General features: G+C 41.8%; 1 protein-coding gene across 2 annotated transcripts in view; it reads right to left on the bottom strand.

The window, feature by feature from the left end:
- B4GALT6 (beta-1,4-galactosyltransferase 6) overlaps positions 1 to 18,460 on the bottom strand; it is a gene marked incomplete at its 3' end in the record, with an annotated part of 32,794 nt that extends 14,334 nt beyond the window's left edge. Inside the window, exons 1-3 of one of the 2 annotated variants that reach the window (XM_082015370.1) lie at positions 17,233 to 18,460; positions 733 to 849; positions 260 to 373 (exon numbers count right to left, since the gene is read on the bottom strand). In XM_082015370.1, the coding sequence (XP_081871496.1) occupies positions 260 to 373; positions 733 to 849; positions 17,233 to 17,347 (346 nt within the window). In that variant the 5' untranslated portion in view covers positions 17,348 to 18,460. The remainder of the gene's footprint in view (positions 1 to 259; positions 374 to 732; positions 850 to 17,232) is intronic. The other variant, XM_082015371.1, reaches the window with a different exon arrangement.
- Between the last annotated feature and the right edge of the window lie 378 nt (positions 18,461 to 18,838).

Below are 18,838 nucleotides of genomic sequence, written 5' to 3'. Positions count from 1 at the left end.
CAGTGTTTAATTTGTAGAAAGTAAAATTATTTGTAAATAGAATTTAAAACAAATTATTAAAGAGACCAGAAACTTTAGTAACACAGTAGTTACAGGCAAAATCCTGCTAAGCATTATTGTCCATTCTCAGATGTATTTTATTCATTATTTTCTGCTACATATTTGGACTCCTTACAATATTTTATATTAAAATAATTGTATTTTGTTTTAAGTACACTCCAATTAACTAGATAAACACTGAGGTCAGTTTAAAACTTACTCATGTAAGGCAGCTTCTCTGGACAAGCCTGGTAAGGAGAGTAAGTGAAGTTTTCTGGAAGATACATTGTTGTTTGAGCAACACAGTCACTAGAATTGTTTCCTTCAGGATAATCTTAAAAAGAGGAATTGATTTTTGTAAAAACCTATGTTATTCACTGAATTTGTAACATATCATCATGCAGGTGAGAGCACATTAAGTAACAAATTCCTAGCAGCATGATTAAAAAAAAATTTTACTGCACTAAAGCAACAATAATTAAATTAAGATATCTTTGTTACAGATATGGCAAATATTTCCTACTCAAGTAAACTGATAAACAGTAACTATTTGGCCTTCACTCCGGTTACAGATAAATAGGACCTGGGTCTAGATTTTCATAATCAAGCTGTGTCATTAATGTTTGGCTTTTTGTTGGGTTTTTTTTTCATAAAGCTCTTTTAAAAATGAAATTAAATGAGAAACATTCTTACCTGTGCCATTCAGTGTAGTATTTTTGTTAGTGTACAATCTGATCATGTGTCCTATTGTTTTTACGTTTTCTCTCAACATTATACCACGAGCTTGCACCATAAAGAGATACGTGTTTGCTGATAAAACAAAAAGCAATTTTGAGTTTGAATTAAAATAAGGTATTTCCAAATTATTCTAACATCCATTTATAATGTGTTCAATATTTGTTACTATGTCTGAATCCATGGCTAGTGAACATTAACCTTTCGAGATGAACGTCCACCAAGAGTGAAACCTAACAGCAACAAAAGAATAAAATGGATTCATAACCACAAGTCTATATAAAATCCCAAAATTATAAATGTCAATACACACTTTATATGACACTTTCATTTCTCTTTATCTTACACAAAGCAACTGACAGTGCCCACAAAAAATGGAATTTACCAATAAAATGTTTTCATATGTAGATACATCCCTCATATATGCATCTACATATACATCACAAAAATACAGGACAAAAATGTCTGGAAAATCTTTTAGTCCCATTGAATAACCCCCCTTTTTACTCATTAGTTAACACAATTTTCAGTCAAAATGTACTGCTATTCATTCACCCCCAACAGCTGTTTCATTATACAACTGCTACAAACCACTGCCAATCTCAAAGTATTAATGTTTGATAATTATATGTGAAATATTTATTATAGGCATCAAGGGTGAGTAAATCAAGGTTCTGAGTAATTAAGCGACTCACTAATTACAACACCATGAAATATCCCTCTGCCTCAGCCTTGCACTCAAAGCTCCAAATCTGATCTCAAGACAATTCTTTGTCCTAAACAGAAGTAAGTTGGAAAAAAAGCTGCATCTATGTCTGAGTAAGCAAATGTCTATCCAGGACTCACAAAGCTCAAAAAATAATGTAAAGGGAAGAACAAATTCTCTCTGCACAACTGTTTTGACTCTAGGCAGCAAAAGAGGATCAAAGGGATCATCTGTCACTTTACCTATGTTAAACACCCATTTGTCTGGCAGATACTTGGCTCACTGTAACTAGCAACCACCCTAATCAAAATATGCTCCGAGACTTTGGAGGAAAGAACTAAACATACCAGAAAAACAACAGATTTAAGGTTAATCTGGCATAAAGAGATTAAAGAAAGTTAGAAAATTATCTCAGGAACGCCACTGCATCAGATGACTCGGCACCAGTGGCATGACACAAGTAACACCAGATCAGCTGATACCTTCTTACAGCGCAACACAAAGAGACTAGAGCTACAGAAAACTGATTATAAAAGACTGGGGCATTTCCAGAGGAAAATACAGTGACTAATTCCACCACATTAGCAAACAATACTACTGACACCCATAGAGATACAAATATCAACATAATCTTTTAAGGAATATTATTTGCAAACCCTATAATAATGTTTTTGTTTTTAAAAGAATGAATGGAGGGGGTCTCCCAACTTTCAAAGAACTCCTTATTAAAGTAAAGAATTTTATCACTTAAAAGACAAGCTCTGAACATGTCAGGTGTGGTGCATGGCACATAATTCTCAAACTCCTGGCCAGCAGGACTAGCTGTTTGGGTTAACAAGAGTTTACATGTGTGTAAAAGTTACTCAGGTGATAGGATACCGAAGTTGTCTCAACATCCTCCTGGCCACTAAAACAGAAACAAAACAAAAAACTACAGCCTTGGCCTCATGACAGATGTAGGAAATCCTTCAAGAAAGATTATTTCTGGGATCCAAGACACCAGATACCATTCAGATTTCCTTACAGAAAATTTAACATATTTCAAATTGGTATCCTTCCTTCTCTTTTCCCCACATATTACTGTACAGCTCTACTCTTCAGTATCTTCTTATTCCACCACTAAAATAAACGTCTTCTTTAACATAAATCAGTTAGTAAATACTGATTTCAGAGATAACCTCTGGAAGTTTGTTTACTATATTATCCTTTTCAACATGATACCAAAAGCCAAAGTCACTTGAGGTTTTAAACAGTGCAGAACAGCAAAGTTATAGAAACATAACCTTAATACACATATATCAGGTGTGGTGGGTTGACCCAGCTGGCAGGTAAGCCCCCACCCAGTTGCTTTCTCACTTCCTTGCAGGGGGATGAGAAAAAGAATCAGAAGGGCAAAAGTGATGAAAAACAAAAACACAAACACATAAACCCCACACACTAACCCCCAACCAAACTTACCACTAGAAGACACTGCCCTTCCAGTCCCCAAGGAACAGCTACTTTGGGGGAAAAAAACCACCAGTTTTATTGCTGAGCATGATATTACTTGGTATGGAATATCTCTTTGGTCACTACAGCTCAGGTGTACCAGCTGCATCGCCTCTCAACCTCTTGCCCATACCCAGCCTACTTGCTGTGGGGGACAGTGAGAAACTGAAAAGCCTTTGACTCTGTGCAAGCATGAAGCAACAGCTAAAACACTGTTTTGTTAACAAATCCAAAGCATGTATCTCCAGAGACCTATGCTTAGACCTGTTTCTGATAGCCCATAAATAATTTCATTAGCTGCTTCTTGTTCCTTTTTCATCACCAACATCTTCACCCTCTATCTTCAGACTTCCTAAGAATGATACCATCTTTCTTAATGAGAAAGATCAGTGCTGCTTCTCCTACTTCCATGTTCACCATCCTTGGGAATGTCTTTCTGGCTGCTGTCAAATCACATTGATTGCAAACACTTCAGCTGTTACACAGATAGATGTCACTTACTACACACACAGTGAGAGAAATTATGGACACTGCAGCCAGTGAGCATACTCTCCAGCACTGCTCCTGATACGGTTGAGACAAAAGATTTGCTCTGAAGTCACTGCAAGGAATATTAGAAAAAAATACTCAAACATGTTACTGTTGCAGTCTTAGGAACCTGATACAGTACGGAACTGAGACTAAGACCTTCAAACAAATCCACAAAAAAGTCAAGAGGGCCATATAACTGTTCTCAGTTCCTATGGGAAACTTTACTGTAGTCCAGATAATGCAGACATAAATCTTAACAAAACAGACTTTCTGCAAAAGCATCTGCATCTCCCCTTTGTTGAAGGGCAACTTCCTTCTTCTTACTAAGAGGAGAAAAATTAGAACAAATACCTCAGACCCTCATAAGGGAAAAAGCTAGAAAAGATATTTCTCTCAAAAGCAGGCATCATGAAAAGACAGAATCAAAAAAATAATCAGGCAAAGTCTGCTGCCACCTTGGCCTAATTATTCAACAGCTGCTCTTGCTAACGGGAAAAATCTAGCCTTGCCATGTTTTCATCAAGCTATTGTAGTCTGCCCCAATCCAACACCTCCTCTTCCTGGCTGATCTGCTTGTCAACTCACCATCCAGCTCTACTCAAATACATAAACATAACTAAACATCTTTCTTTCTGTGCACTTTGTCCCAGCTACCTGGGTCTCCAGCACAATCATAGTTACAGGGAGTACAGACCTGATCAGTTTATTCCACCATCATTCAACAGCTGCTTAGGTAGTAGGAGATGCTTGAGTAGCCAATTAATTACTTCAGAAGCTAAAAGCATCAGGCAAAAATCAAAAGATATTTAGTCCTAAAAATAAATCTCATCTATTGGCCCAGGTTTATTGGCAAAAACGTATGAAAAAGAGCACAGTTCACATCAACCAGCAGCAACAGGAACAAAGCATTCAAGATAATCCACAACGGCCAGAACTGTAACAAAGAAATACATCTTTTCTGCTAGTGTGGTGAGGGGAGAAGACTGACAGCAGAATACCAAGAGCTAGAGTTTGATAACTTCCACAGCAATCCTCTTTTCAGCTGTCAGTAATATTTTAATACCAGTCATCTTCCTGAGCTTGACACAGGTTTCCACAAACCTTACCTATGCTGCCATGAATACAACTCCTAACATGCTGGGGTGCCCCTCAAGTGCCTGTATACTAATGCATGCAGTATGGGGAATAAATATGATGACTTTGAGATCTGTGTGCATTTCCAAGGCTATGATCTTATGGGATCACAGTGATGTGGTGGGATGGCTCCCATCACTGGTGCTGCACCAGAAGGATACAGGCTATTTAGGGAGAAGAGGAAGGGAAGACAAGGAAGGGGAGTGACCCTTTATGTGACAGAGCAGCTGAAGTGTGTGGAGTTCTGCCTGGGAATGGAAGAGCTGCCAGCTCATCGGTTAGGATTCAAGGTGACATTATAGTGGGTGTCTGCTATAGTCCACTTGACCAGGAAAAACAAGTGGATCATGCCCTCTACAGACAGATATGAAAACAGCCTCATATTCACTGGCCCTGGTTCTCATGGGGGACTTCAACCACACCAATATCTCTGCTGGAGGGACAACACAGACAGATAAACGTAGTCCAGGAACCTCCTGGAGTGCACTGAAGGTAACTTCCTGAAGCAAGTGATAGAGGAGCCAACTAAGGGGAGGTGGTCTGCTGGACCTCATACTCACCAAGAAGGAGGAGCTCACTGGGGATGTGAAGATCAAAGGCAGCCTTGGCTGCAGTGACCATGCGATGGTGGGGTTCAGGATCCTAGGGGCAGGAAGGAGAAGGAAAAGCAAGCTCACAACCCTGGACTTCAAGAGAGAAGACTCTGACCTCTTCAAAGATCTGCTTGGAAAAGTCACATGGGATAAGGCCCTGGAAGGAAGAGTGGCACAAGAAAGCCGGATAATATTCAAGTATCACCTCCTTCAAGCTCAAGAGAGCTCCATCTCAATAAATATAAAGTCAGGCAAAAATGACAGGAGGCCTGCATGGATGAATAAGGAGCTCCTAGCCAAAATCAAACGCAGAAAGGAAGTATACAGAAGGTGGAAGCAAGGACAGGTAATGTAGGATGAATACAGGAACAATGTTCGAGCATCCAGGTATGTAGTTAGGAAAGCTAAAGCCCAAATGGAAAAGAATCTGTCCAGGGATGTCACAGACAATAAGAAGGGTTTCTGTAAGTACAGAAGTGACGAAGAGAGGACTAGTGAAAGTGTGGAGCCATTGCTCAAGGAGATGGCCACATGGAAAACGCTGCAGTACTGAATGCCACCTTCACCTGTCTTTACTAGCAAGACCAGCCTTCAGGAATCCCATGTCCCAGAGACCAGGGAGAATTGCTGCAGCAAGGAAGATGGTGGAAAAGGATCAGGTCAGGGAATACTTAAGCAAACCAGACATACGTAAGTCCATGAGCCCTGATGGGATGCACTACAAGTGCTGAAGGAGCTGGCAGATGTCACTGCAAGGCCACTCAACAATCTTCGATCAATCACGGCAACTGGGAGAAGTGCCCAAGGACTGAAAGAAAGCAAATGTCAGTCCTATCTTCAAGGAGGACCACCCAGGGAACTACCAGGCCAGTCAGCCTCACCCTAATCCCTGGGAAAGTGATGGAGCAGTTAATCCTGGAAACCATTTTTCAGGTACACGAATGACAAGAAAATAATGAGTAGTAGTCAGCATGGCTTCACCAACTTGATAAACTTCTATGACAAAATGGTAGATAAGGAGAGAGCAGTGGACATTGTCTACCAGGACTTCAGTAAGGCTTTTCATACTGTATCCCGTAAGACTGTCATAGACGAGCTGTGGCTATACAGTCAGGATGAGCAAACAGCGAGGTGGATCAAAAACTGACTGACTGGCCAGGCCCAAAGGGTGATGATCAGTGGCACGAAGTCTAATTGCAGGCCAGTAACCAATGGCATACCCCAGGGGTCAATACCAGGTCCAGTCCTGTTTAACATTTTCATTAGTGATCTGTATGATGGGGCAGAGGGTACCCTCAGAAAGTTTGCTTATGACAAAAAACCAGGATAAGCAGCTGAATATGCCAGAAGGCCATGCTGCCATCCAGAGGGACCTCAGGCTGGAGAAATGGGCTGACAGGAACCTCATGAAGTTCAACAAAGAGGAGTACAAAGTTCCGCACCTGGGGAACAACAACCCCATGCACCAATATATGCTGGGGGCCATCCAGCTGGAAAACAGCTTGGCAGAAAAGACCTTGGAGGTCCTGGTGGACACCAAGTTGAACATGAACCAGCAATGTGCCAACACTGCAAAGAAGGCCCATGGCATCGTGGCCTGCCCAGTGACAGGACCAGAGGCAATAGGCACAAACTGGAACACAGGAGGTTCCACCCGAACATCAGGAAACACTTCCTTACTGTGAGGGTGACCAAGCACTGGCACAGGCTGCTCATGGAAGTTGTCGAGTCTCCATCCTCAGAGATACACTAAAGCCATCTGGGCATAGTCCTGGGCAACTGGCTCCAGATGGCCCTGCTTGAGCAGGGGGGTTGGACCAGATGACCTCCAAAGGTCCCATCGAATCACAACTATTCTGTGATTTTCTTCCACTATTATCTTTATGCATCCAACCATCACTCCTGTCACAGTGCAAGGCAATGCACAAACCAGGAAGGCAAAATTTCACATTTAACTGAAGAAAGCATCTAACAATGTAACCACCTAGACCTGGTTTTATTCATGTTCTTATTTCTCTGTACATGCTCCATAGTGAGTAAGAAATAGCACTTCTGATTCAAGTAACATATAGAGTCCAGACTGTCACACAGTTTACAAGGTGAGCAATTGGGAAGTGCAGTGCAGAGTATAAAACACACTCATATAGGACACCTTGGAATAAATACCATACTCAATGTTCCACCTAAAGCAACTGCAGTGTGAGCATGACCTCATACCTAACTCAGATGAAATTTTCACTAGCAATTGATCCAGATCTATATCAGCAATCATGGACACACAGCTACACATCAGTCATCAGAAGTCCTGGGTTTAGGACATTATTTAAAACTCATTCTGATAAAGCACATTAGGGAATTAAAAGGCTCATCCTGTATTTCAGAGAAGATGTTAAAAATATCAGATGGATTTTTTTTGTCTACAGTTTTTATAGCTCACTAGTTATTAATAGTTTTGTGTGTTAGACTGAAGACAAGAACATTGCGGGGGGCGGGGAGAGCATTAATTCTTAAAATATAAAAATATCTGTTAAAATGGCTCAATGTTTTACATCAGGTAGCATCCTGTTATTTAAATATTCACCTGAGGACTACTCACACCTTTTTTAAAGAAAAAAAAAAAGTCTCACAGATCACTCTCCATTAGGGAATCAAGCCCCTTCCAAGCAGCACACCAAAAATTAAAGCACTTCTCACAACACTGCATCAGTTTATCATTCCTTATCTTCACAGAAAAAGCACAAAACTCAATCTTATATAGAAACTTAGTAATTTATCATGCTGTACATATACGCCAAAGCCAAAACAATGTGCCATGCACTTAGAAGCAGTCAATATAGTAAAGTATACAACAGAACAACTTAAGTTAAAACTGGAGTTGTTAAAGTTAAAAGTTGGATCAACAACTAACATTCTGAAGAACAGTAAGAAGTTAGAACTATGATGTTTTTAACAAGATACTCAGGAAACATTAATTAGGTCACAAACTATGATTTCTTAAATGCCAAAGAAGAAAAGACTTGGAGATCACAAATTTTATTTAGAAATGCAGCTTTTATGATACAAAAAAAACCCACACCCACACCCAGAACCAAAAGCACACAAGAAAAAAGCCTTATCTCAAGAACGCTTTAAAGCGATTATCAAAAAAAGTTAACACCCCCCCACCCCCTACTTAAAAAGTGAGAAGATGATCATCAGAGCATCTGTAGCAAAACTATACATTGATCTTCCAGGAAAAAAAAATACTGAAAAGCTCAGGCAGGAGATACTTCATAGAGAACCCAGTGATACTGCAAAATTCAAATGCAATAAACACAGCTTTACAGAAAATACATCTTGCCAAACAGCTGTTGCCCTTAAATTTACTCATCTGCCAATCAACACCTATTTTCACAGGACTTCTGAAAAGCACATTCAACACATTGCATAAAAATTGACATGATTCAAATGGGTTAACAGAAAGTTCTTCACTAGTAATTGTAAATGGGGAATCATCTCATGGAAACATTTCTAGAACAAGTCCCACATGGATCTCTTCTCATCTCAAGGTTATGACATTATTCTCAGCAATACAAGAGTTATAAATACACTATTGGCAGAGCTCATGCATGGCAAATTAACACAAAAGTGTTAGATTAAACTCTATAAACTAATCTAAATATACATTAAGTAGAGCTCAGCTGAAGATTGCTTCTAAAACATCGGTCACCATTGTAGGAGCTCGCAATATTTTCCACAACTACAAGATAGGCACTTTAGTCTATAAAACAGATATATTAAACAAATTTGCAATGAAGGACAATACCTGAAGTAATGTAAGACTGCTGTAAACTGGTTTCTATTCACAAACCGAAATTTACAGCGAACATAGATAAATCCTATAGTAAGTGTTCAACTACCACAGGATTCTATTTTAACACATTTGTTGTTAATCAGAGGTTGTTTTTAAAACATACTTAAAAACATAAAAAGGCAAAAGTGTGTATGCCTTGAAACATATTTTCACTTGATTTGTTCTTGAATATTTAATACCAATTTTGCACTATTTGGAATTTAACAGTAAATCCAAACTTATTCCATAGGGATGGTGAGATTGCATGAGTGCGTACATATACCTTCTTGTAAGGAAAATATATTAGAAAGATACAGATCACCTCAATCTACTGAAAATATCAAAAGCTACTGATGTTTCTGGAGGCTAATAGGGATAATTCATAGGGTGCAGATGGACAAATCCATATCAGCTACAACAGAGAGGCTTCAAAATTGTTTTTAGTGGTGGCATTTTTTCAATACTCCAGGCAATCTCTGTATACTCACTGCCACAAAGGACATGCCAAATAGATGAGTCCTCTGACTGCAAATCTGAGAAACTGAATAAATGTCAGTTCACTGTTTATTGGAGCCAGTAAAAGAGAAAACCTCATTGATCAAGTCTCCATTTATGGGCAAAGAAAAAAAAATTAAATGAAAATTTCTTTCTCTAGCAATATTTTTAAGCATGATAAATGACACAATGTTCAATACAATTTCTAACACATTTGATACTATTCTGTCCTCCAGTCTCAAGCTATTAGTTGATTATATAGCAAGTCAGAAATAATTCAATAGCTAATTCTGAAATAGCGTCCTACAGAAATTTAAGAATGAGCATTGCTGTAATGACCAATATATAACTTATATATTTATTTTGTTTGTTTTTTCCCTCCACTCAAGGCAGATTCAATCAGAAAAGCAAGTGCTTTTCCTTGAATTTCTACTATTTTAGCAAAATTTGAACTCCAACTTTAAAATACATAATTCAATTTCAAGACATCTGTTCAATGAAGACTGCTCTAGGCAGGCCAACTTTGGACATCAACAATTAAGAGTTTTATAGTGACATTTTAAGCTTAAGCCTTGCCAATTTTTCCAGAATTTTGTTTTAATAAGTTCAGTTACTAAGAAAAATATAAAACTGTAAATCAAATATTCCGAGTATCATCATACACACATAAATAAAAAAAGAATATATGCACAATAAAGTGAAGGTAAAGAAGGACAACTGTAAATTTAAGAAAGTGAACTGACCATTGGCGATACAAAAGATGCTTTTTTGCAAGGTATATAAACGGCCTGAAACCAACCTCTCACTGTATTCACAAGAATCTAGCACTGGAGCCCACACAATGCACAATCATTGCACGCTGCTCCTCATAATATCATTGCATAATCTGAATGCAAAAGATTATGCAGAACAGACTAAGAACTGTAGAAATGCAAGCAGAGATAATCACTTGTAGAAACAGTCTTATTAATGAAAAGCCAATAGATAAGCTATCTTTCACCATAGACAGATGTGAAAACAGTTAAAAGCTTTGGCCATGTCAGTAAAGTACCATAGTTCAAACAAATGTTTCCAGGGCATACAGTTTTTTCTCCTCCTCAATGGATGAGGAGGACACATTCAAATAACTGGCTGGCTTAAGTGAAAACTCATTGCACATGAGGTCTCATAATTACTTTGTCCTTGTGAAGTTAGCTACACACCATAATTACCTGTATATTTTTTTCCCCATTTTCTGATTAAGAACACCACGACAGAATTAAGACTCCATTAAATTTTATGCAGGCAAGTTCCCTGACTAATAACTACGCATACCTAAGGGCTTTGGGAAAACTATGAGATAAAGAGGCACAACAACACATTCAGAAAGAAATATGCACATTTAGTCAAAGATTATACGTTAGTAAAAGTCAAAGAGTCATGAATGACTGAACTGCAATAATTTATTCAGCATCAGGTGCTAGGAATGACTGTGCTGGACCAACATCATGGAAAAATCTTTACACCTCCCAGAATAAGGCAGAAAACTTACCCATGAAGCTGCCCGAGTTCATAATGAGCCACTAGTTCCCAAGGAACTTTTGATCACTGGAAATCAGGGATCAAGCAGAAGAATGTGTAAGCCTCACACTCCTCTTTGCACAAGAAAAAAAAGGGAAGACCCTATTCACCAGAAAGTTGACTAAAATTTTTCTGTTAAAGGGTTTAGTTGTAATTTGTGGAACTGTAGTGGAAAAACTGCAATGTGAGCAAGAAAAAGACCACTGCAGCTAATGAAATTATTCCTGCCTCCAAACGAAGCCTTTAACAACAGGTGAACCTTAATAAAGAAATATAGCTCCCAAACAACAACCAGGTCTGTAGTAGAGACATTTCCCTGCAGAAATTATCAACGGGACAGACAAGTTTCATTCACTCAAGAAACTTCTAAGAGACCCATAAGAACAATACCCTAAAAAGGAGTAAAAGAAGGCAACAGCAGCAAAAAAAAACCATGAACATCTACCACATCCTGCAAAACCCAGCCTCTTATCAGATGATATTTCCATACAGCACCAAAGGAGGAGAGTAACAAAGGATTTGTTTTAACAGGCTAGCTGTATTATTTCTATTCCAGTGCAGCCCTTGAGCTGTATTAAACCTATTGCCTTGAAGACACAGGCTCTATTACAAAACCCTCAGACAAGGTATTACCATCCATGTATCACTGTGGCAAACAGTCTCAACAGTATGCTATCCTGTATTAGCAACAGCATAACCAGTATGGAGCAACTATTCTCCTCTCTTCAGCAACTTGTGAAAGCATATTTGGGGTACTATGTCCACTTTGGGGATCCCAATAAGAGACAGACATTAACATACCAGAGCAAGGCCAGAGAAAAGCCTCCAAGATGGAGCATATGATGTTAAGAGTAAAAAACTGAAAGAAATATGTTTATTCAGTCTTAAGTAGAAATGGCTAAGGGAAAGATGAATTTTTTTGCTGTGTTCAGTTATGGAGTAGAAGTATAGACAAGGTTAAATTGAACGCTTGGAGGTACATGGAGAAAGGACACACGGCAATGAACACAAGGTGCAAGACGGAAAATTACAATTACATATTACAATTTTCTTACAGTTGTCAAACACTGGAACAGGTTTCCCAGAGAGACTGCAGAATCTCCATCCCTGGAGGTATTCAAAACTCAACTGGACATAGCAACTGAGCAACCCAATCTAGTAGGATCTGCTTTCAGCAGGAGGTTGCATCAGATGACTTCCAGAGGACACTGCTAATCTATATTATTCTATAGTCAAACAGCAAGTCTTTTAGAAATACCACAACTGCCACAGATGCCAGGAACAAATAATATCAGCACAAAGGCTGGGCCCATATCTATGGGCTCAGCACCTGGCAGAACTGGCAACCATTTATCTTGCCAATAGCATTTTCAGCTCTTCCCTCCATTTCTGTACAAGTTCAAAAAGGAGTGATATCACCCTTTCCTATTAGGAAAATTATTTCCTAATAACAGAAAAGGAAATAGATTGATATCAAATTGTGAGCTAAAACCAGTGGAGATGTTTCCAAGTTCCACCTAGCCTGCACAGCTGCCCTTCGTTTAGGATTGCCAGTGAAGTAGTAAAGTTTTAATAAGTGAAGCAGAAGACCAGAACACAGAAAACAGTAGCTGTTTTTCCGTCCTGAATCTCATTCCACTATTCAGGATTTCTAGTTACTGATGTCAAAGACAGACTGCATCTTCCCTGATCACTGCACTGTTCCATAACCAGTTTTTAGAAGAGCTACAAAGGTCATCAAGTCCAAGCTGGCCAAGTCAGACTGCAATTGACTACAGTATTAAGAGCTCTAAGGTACTCTTCCACCCAATCTGGTAAAGGTTCTCTGCTGGAGTCAGACTGAAAGGAATAACCCAGAGATGAGTAAGAGATCATTTTCTGAGATCAGTTATGTTGTCCAATGTGAATTCAGTTACAATGCTGATAAAAATACAGGAAAAGGAAAGAAAGATATTCTCTGGCAATACTCAGATTGGCTTGGCAGTGAAATAAGATCAGCAAGTGCTCTCTCTTGGTTACCATTGCCTTGCTACTTTGTCTTATTCTCCTCGTCTTTGGATCCTTTCCATGATGTAAACTTGAACATGAGTTATGTGTTCTAAATGGCTGTCAGCACCAGACATCGACTATTCAAGTCCCTTTTATCAGTACTGTTATCTACAATACTGAAAAAGAACATATTGGTGCCAAAGATTCCTGCTCTCAGACAGCTACTTCAGTAACTAACTGCAGTACAAATACTTGTAACTTTCAGAGAAGTTTCAGAATCACAGGCCACCTTCATTGCCTAATTCAAAAACAGTAACTTCAGTTTTTATCTTTTCATTTCAGGTACCAGAGAAGAAGCACCAGATGAAGTACTGTCAGAAAAGTGGTCTTTTGGAGAAGTGGCACCTGTTACCTACTTCCATCAAATACTTCAGACTACTATATAGAAGTATCATTTAAACATTTAAATGTGATTTTAAACATTTAAAATGTTTTCCACCATTTTACCTTGCCATCCTATCCCTCTAGATTTTGCTTCAAAACATCCATTCAATTAAACAGGGAAAATGAAAACCAGAAAAATAGCTGTCTTCTCTAATCAGCAGTTAGAAATCAATCTGCTGCTGTGTTTGAGCTCCTCTGACTATCAAAAGATCACTGGGGTGCTGAGGTACGGTTGCAGGCATGTCTACTTAATCCCATCTTCTGTTCTTACAGAAGAGGGGAAAGGAGGCACATGAACAACCCCAATATAGTGCACAAATTCTTCTCAACCATATAAACACTGTATTTTTATGTGTCTTAGTTTCAAAACACAAAACAGTGTCTGAAAACCTGAAATTTAAATGCTCTTCCTCTCCTCATATTCTGAAGTACATGGGATAAACAAAAGTTTCTATTTCCCAAAGAATTAACATTCTGCAAGGCCTCTACAATAACAAAAAGTGTTATACAAGTAATTATTGTGCAAATAAAAACATTTAAATATTAGACAATTAAAGACCTTAAAGTAAGTAAGTACGATTTTTCCCCTCTAAACAAATTGTCAGTATTCTAAACTGACCCAAACTGCATTTGTCACAAGATCTAATTTTGCTTAAAAAAAAAAAAAACAGTAAATATTTTCTAATTGGCGTGAAGGACAGAGGGAATACGATAATGACCTCTTTGAGAGTTCTCCCAGTGCTAAGGGTTTACTTGTGCACACATTTCCTCCCTTTGATAAGCCCTGAACTGCTTGCTAGGAGGGAATTCCACTCTACTAGTCCATAAGAATTCAAATTTCCACTGAGTTTTGACATCTCAGGAAGCCATTCTGCTACATAACTCACTTGTTTTCCACCTCCCACCTTCCAGTACACTGCTGCTCCATAAAACATTTGTGAGTCTGACCTCTCTCTCTCCGAGTTCTTCTGACCATCAGGAAGAGAAACCAGCCACAGAAAGGGCACCAGTTCCCTACAACACAATTTGGAATTTCCTCCTCTCTGCCACTGTGACTTGTAGCTTGTTGAGGAAGAAAGTGTCCTGATGAACCAAAATATCTTCACTAAAACATATCTGTACACATAAATTATGACAGAGCCCAATCACTTATGACTTAACTGCAAAATATATTTCATGAATATGCTGCTAACATGTAAGGTGTCTGAACTTCTATAAGCAATCTTAAGCCCCCCTCCTCTCCACATACAATCAGCTTTGACTTACATACACCTATTTCATCACACTCAGTGGAAAGGAGCAAGAACACTGAAATATTTTGTACTATTGCAATATGCAAATGGAATAAGCATACAGCATAAGATTATTAGATGAATCATCTGCCTATAAACTTGAGGGCCAGGGTGTTACAGCATTTTCTGAAAATTTTCCATTCTTACAACTTACATTTTCCCCAATAATACTGCCAGGATGCCTGTCGGCTTTAAGATAATATTTAAGATATGATCTTCTTTCTCCTACAGTAACATTTCCAGGAGCAAATTCCTGGGAAATCAGCATCACATCTGCAAGCTGATAGGCTTACATTACCACTGTAAAGCTCGCCTACTGCTTTTTCCCTTACCGCTTTCTATATTCCCTTCCCCAGTAAGACTCACACAGCATGGTAGCATTTCAAACTGAAACCAAGAAGTGCCAATAGACACTGAAGTGACAATTCAAGAAGTAACACAGACATATTGGAGTAGCTCCAATATTGTAGGGTTTTGATTTGTTTAAGCTGGATGACTTCACAACACAACTGCATACAGAGTTAGGGCAGCACACCATTAGTAGCTGGAAAGAGCTGTGATCTCACAAACTCGTGTAACTCATGAAGATTTTTGTATCATTAAACCAGAGCTTGAAAAGGATAACTGCAGTGTATTCATCTGAGAGAGCAAGACAGACCAGTTTGAGTATGATTTTTTTCCTTAAGGTTGATCAGACCTAAATAACATACCCCCAGGATACTTTTTGGTGCATACTGTTGATTTCATTTCGCTTCTGGTACAAAGGAAACTGAACAGACACTTAAACCCCAATAGCTGAGCAGCAAGATCAGGAAAGAAAAGTCACATCACCAGAAGCTCTGATTCTGAACAAGCCTTGTTTAGTACGAAGGGATCGTACTTCTAAGATACCCGTTGAAGAAGAAACATTTAAATAATAAAGTAAAACTCCAACTTGCATACATTTTGCAAGACGTTAATATTTTCACTTCTAAAGATGAGGAAACTGCACTTCGTTTTCTAAATCATACATAAACTGCTTGTAATTAAAGTCTATTCTGATATTGCACTAGTGTCTCATAGAACTAAGATGTCTAAATGAACCCTAACAGCATCATTCTCTCACTTAGAAGGCTAAATTACATCCCTTTCAGCAGGGACACACTGACGGACAGGAGACTTAAGAACTCCAACCCACGATATGTTCCCTAATATTTTTTTATACTTATTTGAACTGTAGTAATAGTTGACAGGCATGTCAATATTGTATGAAGTGCTGTAAGTGTGGGAGAAGTAACTGCAACTTGAAAGGGTTTACAAGCGAAATAGAAGATTCTCAAGAAGAGGAAGCCAAACACCATAAAGAACAATTCCTGCAGATTCAGTGGTCAAATCAATGTGGACATTGGACATTTTGTAGTAATGACTGCAGAGAGGAGTTTTAAGCACTGAGGACAAAGAGCGATATGGTTTTACAGGTATTTAGGTAGCATCTGATAAGCAAGGCGAAGTGCAGGAGAAAGTGTCAATGTTGCCTAAAAAAAAAAAAGGGAAACATTGCCTAGCTAACAGACACCCAACACAGTGAAACACCACAGAGAACCATACAGGATACAGTTTGTCTTACCTCAAGGGTAAGGCTAACCAGTTCTGAAAGGATCATCCAGTGAGAAAAAGCCTGATGGTCTCCCAGAAACAGCAGAACGCACTAAAGAAAACAGCACATTTTTTTGCCTGACCCAGACTTGCACAGTTATTTTACATAGCTTTTCTTAAAGCAACTGTTTGTCTCCCCTCTGAGTGGTTCTTTCAGAAGTGGAAGTTAAACTGTAAAACCTGAGAAAAGGTAGCCCACTGACAGAATTAAACAACAAATACTCAAATTGGTTCTTATTTCTGTGCATGCGTGCTTTATTATTAATGCAGTTACTAATGACTTAAAAGATGAATGCATTCAAGTGACTCCAGCAGGCAGTTCTGCAGTTCTTTCCTGGTTTCTACCATTAATTTATAACGTGATGAAACAGCGAGCTGCCTTTTTGCCTCCTATTTCCGGCCTGGGAAGCAAGAACATCTACCTACCTGGCGATGGCAGATGAATCTTCTAGAGCATTTGAAACCAACAGAACAAAGATGCGAGGTTAGCACACGTTACCGCCGCCGCGACGGGCCCTGTCAGCCGCCACGACCCTCCTTCGGCGGGGAGGGGACAGTGGTCGCGTTTCGACACCCGGGACGCCCCGCGCCCGGCGCCGCCCGTACCCCTCCCCTGCCGCGGTGCCCGGCGTGACGGGCCGAGGGAGGCGGGTGCGCAGCGCCGAGGCCGCCCCCCCGGCTCCCGCTGCCCCCCGCACGTTGGGCCGCGGCGCCCACCCCCGCTCCCCCCCCGCCCCGAGGGGGCGGCTCCCGACTCACCGATCCCGGGGGCCACATAAATGAAGTAGAGGCAGGAGGAGGAGAAGGAGAAGAAGAAGATGAAGGCGAGCATAGAGCGATTGGAGACCCGCAGCACCTTCCGGAGCAGTGGCATCCTCCCTGCGCGCCGGCGGCCGGCCGCTCCGCTCAGTCCCGGCGAGCCGCCGCGGCGCTTCCCAGAGGGGGGCGGCCCGCTCCTCCCATGGATCGAGCAGCGAGAAGGTGACGAGGGGGCTCTGCTCGCCGCCTCCCTCCCGCCACGTCCCCGGCGGGGGCCGGCAGGAGCAGCGTCGCGGCTCGAGGAGGGGGGTGGGCGGCGGCGGCGCTTTGTGGCCGGCCGGAGGAGGCCCACCTTCCTTCGCGCTGCGCCTCCGGGCGGGCTGTACCCGCCGCCGCGGCTCGCAGGTGGCGGCCGGAGCGGGAAGGGGCACCTAGCACTGCCGCGGGGCTCGGAGAATGTTCCCGCCGCTGTTCATGCCGCCGGCCGCCCGCTCTCCCCCCTGCTGCCCCCTCACAAGCGGCGGCAGTAGCGGCAGCAGCATCCCCGCCGCTGGCGGGGCAGTCACCTCCGCGCCCGGTCCGGCCCGGCCCCGCCGCTCCCACCCCCTTCCCGCACCGGCGGGGAGCGCGCTGCAGCCGCGCGCTGCGGCGCGGCCCCGCCCCGCCGAGACTCGGCTACTGCGGCGGTTGGAGCGTGCGCGAGCCGCGGCGCGGCAGCGACGGCGGACTGCAGAACTGCGACGGCGGCGCGCGCCGCCGTGCCGACCAATGAGAGGCCAGCGAGAAGAGAGCCCGCTCTCCTGATTGGCTGATGAGCGGACGAGCGTTTGTATCACCGAGGCGCGGGGGAGGGGTGCGAGGCGGCGTGGCTGGGGTCCACCAGGGTCTCCGCGGCCGTCACGTGAAGGCGGGGCGGGAGGGGCCGCTGGGGAGAAGCGGGCAGTGAGGGCAGAAGGGGTCCTCTCCCCAGGTTGTGCCCGCCGCTCGGGCGGGCGATACCTTTTCCGTGCCCCGCCACCTCGGCCTTTTGCGGGACACCGCGGGGAAGGGCCGTGTCCCGCGGGCGGGGACGCCGCCGGGCCTCTCGGGAACTCGGCCTACCCCGCCCGTGCTCGCTTCTCAGCGGTGGTGCTGTCCTCCCCCGCTCTTCCCCTTCACAGTCGGTACTGCCCCTCTGCCAAGCGCAGCCACCGGCGGATCTCGTACTTCGGCTGCTTTTAGTGCAGAACAGTTGGAAACGGGAGTCGGGGCTAGCAGACCCAACAGTTCTCCACAGAGCAAATTAGAAAGCATTTCCTGAAGATCTGGCTACACTTCCAGATTTGCTAAATTCATATGTGATAATCTACACACTCCATTAGCAGTTTGCTCTCAAGCAAATTGCACAGAAAAGGTATTTTAAAAGTCGGTAACATAAGCTGTTCTTTCTTGCTTTAATAGCTAACCTCGGCTACCACAAGTTGCTAGGTGATAGGGCCAAGTCAGTGATCTTTCCGTTCTTCTGCAGAATGCTGTCACCGATGGGAAGATGTGTGCCAAGGGGTTGGCAGCGGGCCAGGATGTGCCTGAGTGCACCTGAGATGGCAGTAGGATCCGGATGCATAAG

This window comes from Phaethon aethereus, assembly GCF_964289735.1.
Source record: "Phaethon aethereus genome assembly, chromosome: 2".
NCBI lineage: Eukaryota > Metazoa > Chordata > Aves > Phaethontiformes > Phaethontidae > Phaethon > Phaethon aethereus.
This window is presented reverse-complemented; position numbering and strand designations above follow the sequence as displayed.